The following is an 11,305-nucleotide window of genomic DNA, read 5'->3' as shown; positions in this document are numbered from 1 at the left end:
TTTTCTTTTGGTGAAAACCGGCCACACAAATAGCCTGGAAGATGTGAGGATTTTGGTCATGACGGACGACAACCTCGGAATCCTATAACGACTTAGGGCTTAGATTGTACAAAAAAGTTGTACAAAGGTCTAAAGATAAGGTGAGGATTTATGTTGCATAAGCAAACAAACTCGAAATCCTATGACTTGTTATTTTATTTCTAAGGAAGGAAATGGTTTAGTTTCGGAAGACATCTTTTGCTATTGAAGATGGTCGTGCTGCCCACCATGCTAGCTCCAAGCTCCTTGCCGTGACGAGTTTAAGTTTACTAGGGTGTAAAGTTATGACGTCAAATCAAGTGACAATAACAATAACGTTGTAGTCCTTTAAATGTTATGGGGGATGTTAAAGTTGATTAGAGTGACACCAGTTAGGATCCTATGGTTCCCTCGTTCTAGTACCACTTTTTTCTATTGGATTCACTTAGTTCAAATGAATTTACTAAGCTCAACTTAATAAGTTCCATAATTTCATTCCATAATTTCATTTAGATATTTAGATCGTGGGAAGCCTTGTTGGCAACCGTAGGTTACCTCCTCCGAGGGATTCTCGATCATCCAACAGAGACGTCCTAATTTAGTTGCAACTGTTGTTTTGTGTTATGTTTTTGATTAATTTTTGAGTTGTTTTATATTTTGCATGTTGTGACGGTGAAGTTTAGCTTGGTTAATTTTATTTTCATTTGTTTTGGTTTTGGGTTTTAGTTTTGTAACTATCCTAACTGTGACGGTGAAGTTTAGCTTGGTTAATTTTATTTTTATTTGTTTTGGTTTTGGGTTTTGGTTTTGTAACTATCCTAATAGTTTTAGTTTTCATGCAGGGTTGCAACGTTGTTTAACATGCAAGTTTTGTAAGCATAAAAAGTACAGTATGAAAGTACAAGAAAGACGACACTGTAACTATAAAAAAACGTACCTAACGAGTCTTCTCGTTCCACCACCTAAAACTCAAAATGCATGTGAGAGCACTTTACTGCACTTTATATAAAGCAGAAAAATAAGGTTTTAGTGATCTACCCAACCTTAGCTCATATCTTGGTGGGTCCCTATTTGATTAATTAAGGATGATTTTATTAAGCAAAACATATTAAGTTTAGAAGACCTCCGAGGTATCCAACGGATCTGGAGAAAGAAGAAGGTCCATGCCTCCCACTCAGTGTTTGGTGAAAAGCCTCAAGCTCATTTCAAGCTCATTTAAACTTATTATTATTATTTAGCTTAATAACTCATTCTGTAAATACCTTTAATGCTCAGTGAACATTGATGTTTCTACTATCCCTAAGAGTAGGGTGATTATCACTTATAATTTAATTTGAGGATTATGTGGGTGAAGAACCTTAAAGAGGCAAGTTAATGTTATTAAGATATTTAACTAATTTTAGTTTTAACTTGGGCTTGTAGTGTTTAAAAATTGTTCAAATTTTAGTTGCATTTACTTTTATAATCCTCATTTAACCAAATTTGATTTAGCTTAGGTCACTACTAAGTCCTTAAAATTTTGGTGGAGGTCTTAGTTATTTTAAAAAAGGTTGAATTTTAAGTGATGATGATTCATTTTTTTTAAGTCATTTGAACATCAAATAGGGGTGTTAAATTAGTAAGTTATCAACACCCAGAATCATACCCCTAAGTCTATGATCATTTAATTGACTAGACTTTCAAATTTTAATAATTTAAGAAAATTACAAATTTCTCCTTTAATTGAAAGAATTGAGATTATTTTTTACCAATTAATCTCTTGTGTTTCAATCAAATATGTTATTAAGATCATAGGTTGGTCATTTCCCTTTCTTGAATTAAGCCTAAATGTTAATTAAAGCTAAATTTTCAAAATTACACCTTTGCCCCTAGGGCTTTAATACTTCATAATTAATCAAATTTAATTCAATTGGCTTTAGAATATGAATCCCACCTCACTCATGGGTCAATTAAGACATCACAGGAAAAAATGTGATTTTTTAAATTTTAATTTAATTTATATATTTATTTATATGCAAGAATAAGATTTTTCAAAGAAAATTCCCTAACTTGACAAAGGTAAAGCCTAATCCTTTGAAATTCTTACTAGAGGTAGACTTAAACTAGAGAATTAATTAGACCTAATTTCATGATTTTTTCAGTTTTAATTATTAGAATTATTTTAAGTTCTGGAGCATTTATTAATTATAAAATATTTTAAATGTGGAAAATTAAGTTTTAAATTTTTATGAAATCTCCGTGAGGTCAAAGAACTCAAAGAACTCTCCCTGAGGTCAAAGAACCTAGAGAAACAAATTTCACATTTTTTCTAATTTTTTATTGAATTGTTAGGATTATTTTAGTGAAAATCCATTTTTAGCCTTTAAAAATTAAAAATTATTTTAAGCTTCAAAATTCAATATGTTCACTTTGAAAATCAGGAAAAATATTTTGATGTTCCTAAGTGCTTAGGAGACAATTTAGAACATTTCCATGAAATTTATTATTTTGTGATTTTTATCCTTTTTTAATTATTTAAATATTAAAGAAAAGTTTAAAAAGTGAAATTTTTATTTTAATTACAAATTTATTTTTAGAAAATTTATTTGATCACAGAGAACTCCAAAAACTATTTTTTATAATTTTTTGAGCTATATTTTAATTGTTAAAACTCATTTTAGTGTTAAAAAGGGCATTTAACTTGGAAAATTAAGTTGACCTATCAAATGAGCTCCAAATTTTCTGAAATTTTGATGGAGAGTTCACTGAACTTTAAATTATAGTAGAGATTAAAAATGAAGTCATATAGATGTTTGACTTTCCTAAAATTAATTTTCTATGCATTTTAGGGTCTTAACCTATAAAATATTTTCCAAAGGGTTCTCTGGCCACAATAAACCTTTCCAAATTTTATTGGAATTTTCTAAGCAACATGTTAATTATTATGATTAATTTATACAAATAATAAACATAAACTTGAAAAATATGGATCTCTATCTAGAGTTCTTCTCTGGCTATGAAAAAAGTAGAGAATTAATCAGGGAATGTTCCCTATGACAGAGGCAACAACATGCCAAAATTTCAAGTCATGGTGAAATGTCAACTTGCAAACAGAATTAAAAGACGAATTAAAAGACTGAAAACCATATTTAATTATTTAAAATAAAATATGTATCAAATAAATTTCAAACCATTTCCATATTATTCTCCTCTATTCACTGAGCAAGAGGGTATTTTTATTTTGTTTTTGTGATTTTTTTACATCAAGATATGGATTTTTGAACTTAAGGATCAATTTTTGATTTAATTAATTCCCTATTTATCTATTTAAACGTGCAACGCCACCTCATCCTAGGCAGCTCCGAACGACAACGCGGCGTGCTCCCATTCGTTGTGCTTTCTACCTTGGCATGTTATGCGTCCCGCGGTTCACGCACCGAGAGTTCATCCGGCTAGATTTCATACATCAACGAGATAAACACACGATCGGACAGCTCCCCGCCATCGTCCTCAAATAAGCTATCCCATGACCATTAACATTAAAAACCTAAGATCTTATTCATTTCTCCACCAAATGACCTCGAGTTTGATCATATGAACTCGTCTAAGTGTGACGAACACATCAATACAGTAAACATACAATTAAATTAACTATAATTAAATGGAGAATCAAAATAGGCTTGAGAAGAGGGGAAGTTCAATACCTTTACTCTAAGAAGGGAAGATTTAATCAGAGGTCCTCGACACGTTTGTGGAGGTCTGCTCAATACTTTCGTAGAGGTCCAAGGATCCTAGAGATTGAGCCTCTTGTCATGATGAAAGGTCTAGACCCAAATTCGATCAAATCGAAATTTGAATTTTGATCAAAGTCTAGTGTAGAGGCTTTGTGTGAGGGAGATTTGATAGGCTTTGTCTTAGTTCAGTGTGGTGATGGTGTGGGTGAGTTTAATTTGATTTTGGTGGAGTGTAGAGGTGTGGAGCTCTTTGTCCTATCTCCGACAGGTTTTGAGCTCAAAAATTGAACTCCGACTAGGGGATTTAAGGAAATGAGTTAGTTGGGTTGCACTGTGGAGGTCTTAAGGAAGCTCAGGAAGTGATTTCAGAGGGTATATTTAGAGGATATCCTTAAGAAAATTTTAGCACACCTACCATGGCCATGGAGGTGGAGGGTTTATAAAAATGGCTTAGAGTGGCTCTATGGGCCAATGTATGGGTGCAAAGTGTTCCCTATGTGGAGGGCAGAGAGCCTCTAAACTTCAAATAGAATGAAGTGGCTCTATGGGCTCACTGTTTGGCTCCTCTGATGACTACCAACAAGGCTAGAGGAGGTGGCCAGGAGGTCAGGTGAGCCAGGAGAATCTGTCATAAAAAAATTTATTTGGGCAGGTGTTTAGTTTTGGCAAAAATCCCATAGGGTTATGAAATTTTTAAAATAAATCTCTTGATTTTGGGATTCCTTGGTCGATGGCTTATTTGGATGGTTCCATGGGATTCGCTCTGGTCAATAAGGTCCAAAATTTGGCTCTAGTGGTTTTGCCTTGACCAATTTTGCTAGATTGGGTTAACTTTTGGTGAAGGGGTCCATGTAGGTCAATTTGGCTAAAGCTTGCATTTGGGCTAGGCTAGCCATGAGCTTGAGCCCAATTGATTGATCAATATTGTGCAGATGATTGTATGAACATTTTTGCTGAAGGATTGAAATGATTTTGAGTTCAATTGGGGGTTCAATTTGAGGGATTTTGGAATTTTGGTCATTCTGGACTAGACTTGGGATTAGGTTGAGCTAGAATTGGAATTTGGATCAATTGAATGGTCCAAATTATCAAAGAAGATGTTATGAAGATTTTTCATGAAGAAATGGAGTGAAAATTTTGGGGTTAAGGCAATCAATTTGGTAGAATTTTGAGACATGACCAATTTAAGGCAATATTGTGGATTCTTTGGATTTGGGTTGAAATTAAATGAAATTCAGGCTTCAACAAGGCCAATTAAAAGTCAAGTTTGATGTGTAGGAGTATTATAAAGAGCTTAGGATTCAAATTGACACCAATGGAGTAGGCCATGGGGTTCAACTTGGTGGAACCGAGTCATAGGGCCAAAATTGGGGTTTTGACTTAGATCAAAATTGGGCTCAAAGAATAATATCAAAATTGGGCTCAAAGAATAAGCCAATTGAGCTTGAATTTGGTTTATATTGGTCATATAGAAGGTGAATTTGAGTTTAGGATTGAAATTAGGGGAGATTGGTACCAAATTGATGGACATTTGAGATAAATTTAGGGGAAATTGGGCCTTTAAAGACAATTTGGGGGTTTTGGTCAAAATGGTCAAATTGGTCAAATAGAGTCATGTGATAGTTGAGAAAAATGAAATTGGGAATATTTGAAAGGTTTTGGGAATATTTGAAAGGTTTTGGGAATTTTTGGGATTTTTTCGAATTTTTGACATTTTGGGCTAAGGAGGGGCATTTTGGTAAATTGGTAAGTTTTTGGTGATTTTGGGTAATTTAGAAATTTTAAAAAGGTTTGAAATGATTTTTGACCAAATTTGGGTATTTTGGATAATTTTGGGAATTTTGGCAAATTTAGGCTTTCAAGGGTAATTAGGTAATTTGGGGGAGTTTAGGGGCAAAAAGGCCAAGTTGGGTATTTTTCGTAGAATTGGGGTGAAAACTACCATAAATGAGCTATGGACTAATGGAAACCCCATTTGGGTCCTCTATATACTGGTCTTAGCTAAACCCTAGCCTAGGACCAGTGGGTTTAGGGGACCCATCTACATGAGTCTCCCAAAGGATTAAGGGATCAAAGTCAAGAAATTTTGGGTTGTATTTATGAGTGATTGGGAGTGAGGTGATTTCCTTAGCTCCAGAACAACACCAAGGGTCAACCATAAGGTCAAACAGTCCTATGGGAACTCTCCTTGGGCTCCCCCATAATGACTCCACCTACTAAGTGCTAGAGGTTAGGACTACTATGTGGAACTACAGGTTGAGTAAAGAGGACTTTGGAATTTCTAATGGTGAGGGTTACTTTTCTAGTTTTCTAGGAATAGTCAACGGAAAAATCCTATGGCTAGACCCTAGGCTACTAAAGAAGAAAAACTAGACCTCAACCAAAAGTGAGGTCAATAGTTGGTGATGGTTTTTGTCAAAGATTTCTTTGGCTTAGGCATTTTAGGCAAGAAATCCCTTAATTTTGGGGACCCTTAATCCATGGCTCAACTCAGTTGGGCTAGGTGGTTCTTGGCTGGTCCTTAGGGTCCACTTGGTGGATGTAGTGGTCTTGGGCTGACCAATTTGGCTAGGTCGGGCTTAAGCTTGGATTAGGTTCAATAGATTAAGCAACTTGGTGCAAATGATTGTCATGAAGTGCTTTGAATTTCAGTTGAGTGGAAATTTTGGTGTTATGGCATTCAATTTGGTGGAATTTAGGGACATGGCTAATTTAAGGCAAAATTGGGGTTTTTGGTCTAAGTTGAATTTAAGAGAAATTGAAGCTTTACCAAGGCCAATTGAAGGTTCAATTTGATGTAGAGAAGTGTTGTAAAGGGTTTAGGACTCAAAATTGAGGCAATTGGATAAGTTTGGGGGTTTAATTTGGTGAAGTTTTGACTCTGGGTCAAATTGGGGATTTTAGGATTGAGATTGAAATTGGACTTGAAATTGGGTTTGATTGGGCTTGGATTTGATTTCAATTAATCTTAGGCATGCTGAATTTGAGTTTAGAGTTGAAATTGAGGAATATTGGGATCAAGTTGGTGGATATTAGAGGTGAATTAGGGTAATTGGGCCTTTGAGAGCATATTGGGGCTTTTGGTCAAAATAGGTCAAATTGCTCAAATTAGGCTTAATGGTGTGGTCAAAATTGGTTTTGGGGAAATTTGAAATGATATGGAAGGCTTTAGGACAATTTGGGTCACCATGGGTATTTTGGCAATTTTGAAAATTTTTTTGTGTTTTGGACAATTTGGGTAGTTTCAAATGGTTTGAAATATTTTTTGAATAATGTTTGGAATTTTGGGTAATTTTGAGAATTTTGGTGGAAATTGGGGTTTCAAGGGTAGTGTGATAAATTGGTTAGATTTTGGGGGCAAAAGGCTAAATTGGGTATTTTAGTAGGATTGGGGTTATGAATCACACAACCACCCTACTTGAGCCATGGCAAATAGGATTCCCTACTTTGGGTCCACCATTTACTGCTCTCAGCTAAAGCCTAGCCTAGGGCTAGTGGGGTAAGGGACCATCTACATGGGTTTCCCAAAAAGCTAAAGGATCAACTAAGAATATTTGACTAAAGCCTGAAGTTGTGAGTGTATGTGGGGGATATCAAGTGTGTGTGCGTGCAAGACTGACCAAGACCACACCACTCAAGGTCCACCCTAAGGCCAAATAATCCTATGGGGACTTCCTTTGAGCTCCCCCATACTGGCCCCACCTACTAAATGTTAGAGGTTAGGACTAATATGTGAAACTTCAAACTGAACAAAGAAGAGTTTAAAGTTTCTTATGGTGACGGTTCCTTTACTAGTCCTCTAACTATAGTCAATATGAAAGTCCTATGGCTAGACCCTATTCTACTAAAGACGAAAGACTAAACCTCAAGCAAAAGTGAGGTAAACAATTTTCAACCATCAAATATTATAAAAAGAATCGAACTTTCATTCCTATTTTAGTATCTAGAGTTTAAGTAAGAATATTTTGCTAAGTAAAATTTTGTTATCTAATTTCTTTTGTTTTAGAAAGTGCATACTGTGTTTTTCCTGTGAGTTTAAAATTCGAGGCTTAATAAAAAAGTTTTATTTTACTTGATAATGATATGTTTACTTGCGTAGTATCCCATATTAAATATTATAACTATATTCTTATTTGCTTTGAAGTCAAGATCTTACCTAGCTTTTTCTTAAAAATAAGTTCTTGGCACCATTGCAAAGTAAGAATTATAATTAAGCATATAATCGCATACATCGCATTTATATATATAAAGAGAATCAGGATCACTTCTTTAGACCAATTAGCTTTACTAATGTGATCACTATGATTATCAGCAAAGTGATTGTGTTCGGACTTCAGCCTCATTTGAATCAGCTGATCAACCCAAGCCAAACAACCTTCATCAAATGTAGAAGCATTGTAGATAATATCTTGCTAGCACAAGAAATGTTCCTTGACATGGACAAAAGTTGCAGTGCGGGTAATGTCATCTTCAAGCTAGAAAACAAGAAAGCCTATGACACGATCTTTTAGGGCTTCGTTGAAGAGGTTCTGTTGGCCAGAGGTTTCAACATTAATTAACCAACTTAATTATGAGATGACTCAATAATAACTCTCCCTCATTGTTACTTACTGTGAAGACATATGGATACTTTCATTCTACTAGAGGTATTGAACAAGGTGACCCTCTTTCCCCCCACTACTTTTATTTTTGTTTTTGACTTTTTATCCAGATTCCGTAAACTTAAGTTTGTCGTTAAACCGAGTTTCTAATTTCCGACGATATTGGACCATCATAATGAACCGAAGAAATTAACCATCGATCAAATCTCATAGTCCATCAAAAAAGTATTTTACGACGAAACTAAGTTTTGTTTGGCTGTAAAACCGTCAAAACCGGACTCACGGGAAGTCTTTGGTCGCCAGTTAAAGGCCAAAATTAAATTAATGTGCATTTAACTGATAGAAAGACATTTAAGCTTTTTTCAAATATAAATTATATTACTAGTTTTTACAAAATTTTAAACTCATGGATAAAACAAATGTTTTAACATAAAACAAAAATTTAATAAAATAGAAGATAATTTAATTATCTTTATTTATTTAAAAATGTGAATTATTTTAAGAAAAAATCTTTATTAATAATTATTATAATCATATTTATATTTAAACAAATATCTTCATCTAGTTCATTATTTATAAAACTTTACATACAAATTACATATCGTTGTCATTTTTTTGGATAATTATTCAACTGAAAATAATTTTTTTATAAAATAAATTAAAAAAAAAAAATAACCACATATAATAAATTCATTTGTACTAAATAATAAAATAATCATTATTCAACAAAAATCATTTCTTTGATAAAAAATTAAAAAAATAACTACAAAAAATAAATTCAATTGTAACAAATTAATCCACTGATCATCAATTGTTGAAGTGTCAACAACCTCTAGCCACCGAATCATTCCCAATTAGAAGAACTTTCAAAACCGAAAAAGGTCCCTTGCAGATTATGGCCTCAGATGGAAGCACCGCTGATCTACAAAGAGGACAATTGAATCGGCCTAGGTCCAACCACCGGTCCATGCAATCCATGTGGAATTCATGGCAACAATTGCCTAGCTCACGAACATGGTCCATAGGCTCTATGAACTGAAGGCAAATGGCACAATCTGGCGTTGCCTCAGCCATGGGAGATTTTCTTTTTCTCTCGAGAAAGCTCTTGTAATCGATAACAGGCAAATTATTCTTCAAGGTCTGTGCAGTAGATGTTGTTGTTGGCATGGAAATGCCAACAGACATGAATAAGAACTCCTCGTCGTCCCAAGGTGTCGGCTCTGTTTCAAAGGATGGGTTGAGGCCGATACGATAAAGGAGGAAGAATATGGTGTACTGGATGAGGTCGAGGAGGTATAGGAAGATGATGACTGATCTTGGCATCATTCTAGGATGAAGAAGAAGGCTTGTTTCTCCAGATATTAATGGCTATCAAACCGTATATAGGTGACCGAGGGGAAAGAAGACAGGAGAGACGGCTTCATGTTTGGTCAATGTTCACCCACTCCTGACTTTCTCTGCAGCTGCTGGGAATGGAAGGAGAAATTCGTTTAATTATAGAGAACGTTTTCGAGTAGCCATAATGAACCGAAGAAATTAACCATCGATCAAATCCCATAGTCCATCAAAAAAGTATTTCACGACGAAACTAAGTTTTGTTTGGCTGCAAAACCGTCAAAAATGATTTGATATCTATAGTGTCGCTACACCGTCAAATAATTGTTCAAATTTTCCGACCCACGTAAAGTTGTTGGTCGCCAATTAAAGCCGAAAATTAAATTAATGTGCATTTAACTGATAGAATGACATTTAAGCTCTTTTCAAATATAAATTATATTATTAGTTGTTACAAAATTTTATACTCATTGATAAGACAAATGTTTTAACATAAAACAAAAATTTAATAAAATAGAAGATAATTTAATTATCTTTATTTATTTAAAAATGTGAATTATTTTAAGAAAAAATCTTTATTAATAATTATTATAATCATATTTATATTTAAACAAATATCTTCATCTAGTTCATTATTTATAAAACTTTACATACAAATTACATATCGTTGTCATTTTTTTGGATAATTATTCAACTGAAAATAATTTTTTTATAAAATAAATTAAAAAAAAAAAATAACCACATATAATAAATTCATTTGTACTAAATAATAAAATAATCATTATTCAACAAAAAATCATTTCTTTGATAAAAAATTAAAAAAATAACTACAAAAAATAAATTCAATTGTAACAAATTAATCCACTGATCATCAACTGTTGAAGTGTCAACAACCTCTAGCCACCCAATCATTCCCAATTAGAACTTTCAAAACCGAAAAAGGTCCCTTGCAGATTATGGCCTCAGATGGAAGCACCGCTGATCTACAAAGAGGACAATTGAATCGGCCTAGGTCCAACCACCGGTCCATGCAATCCATGTGGAATTCATGGCAACAATTGCCTAGCTCACGAACATGGTCCATAGGCTCTATGAACTGAAGGCAAATGGCACAATCTGGCGTTGCCTCAGCCATGGGAGATTTTCTTTTTCTCTCGAGAAAGCTCTTGTAATCGATAACAGGCAAATTATTCTTCAAGGTCTGTGCAGTAGATGTTGTTGTTGGCATGGAAATGCCAACAGACATGAATAAGAACTCCTCGTTGTCCCAAGGTGTCGGCTCTGTTTCAAAGGATGGGTTGAGGCCGATACGATAAAGGAGGAAGAATATGGTGTACTGGATGAGGTCGAGGAGGTATAGGAAGGTGATGACTGATCTTGGCATCATTCTTGGATGAAGAAGAAAAGCTTGTTTCTCCAGCTATTAAAGGCTATGAAACCTTATATAGGAGACCGAAGGGAAGGAAGACATAGGATGGACGGCTTCATGTTTGGTCAATGTTCAACCACTTTAGACCTTCTCTGCAGCTGCCCCGAATAGAAGGAGAAATTCGTCTAATTATAGATAACATTTTTTAAATAGAAGTTATTTTATTATTGACAAATGGTAGATTATTAATGAAAACGGCTACGGAAGTG

The 11,305-nt window shown here is 34.3% G+C and overlaps 2 protein-coding genes across 2 annotated transcripts; both read right to left on the bottom strand.

Annotated features, from left to right (window-relative positions):
• Window positions 1–9,154: 9,154 nt before the first annotated feature.
• On the bottom strand, window positions 9,155–9,655 carry LOC110035931 (E3 ubiquitin-protein ligase ATL4-like). The gene has a single exon (XM_020740268.1). It carries the CDS (start codon window positions 9,653–9,655, stop codon window positions 9,155–9,157), a length of 501 nt encoding a protein of 166 aa, XP_020595927.1.
• An 898-nt stretch (window positions 9,656–10,553) lies between these two features.
• Window positions 10,554–11,054, bottom strand: LOC110035930 (E3 ubiquitin-protein ligase ATL4-like). The gene has a single exon (XM_020740267.1). It carries the CDS (start codon window positions 11,052–11,054, stop codon window positions 10,554–10,556), a length of 501 nt encoding a protein of 166 aa, XP_020595926.1.
• Window positions 11,055–11,305: the final 251 nt, after the last annotated feature.

Source organism: Phalaenopsis equestris, unplaced genomic scaffold, assembly GCF_001263595.1.
Source record: "Phalaenopsis equestris unplaced genomic scaffold, ASM126359v1 Scaffold200742, whole genome shotgun sequence".
NCBI lineage: Eukaryota > Viridiplantae > Streptophyta > Magnoliopsida > Asparagales > Orchidaceae > Phalaenopsis > Phalaenopsis equestris.
Note: the sequence above shows the minus strand (reverse complement) of the source record. Positions and strands in the feature narration are given on the sequence as shown.

Bases quoted from the DNA above. Each gene is read 5' to 3' on its own strand.
- LOC110035930 (XM_020740267.1), bottom strand. From the start codon at position 11,054: ATGATGCCAAGATCAGTCATCACCTTCCTATACCTCCTCGACCTCATC.
- LOC110035931 (XM_020740268.1), bottom strand. From the start codon at position 9,655: ATGCCAAGATCAGTCATCATCTTCCTATACCTCCTCGACCTCATCCAG.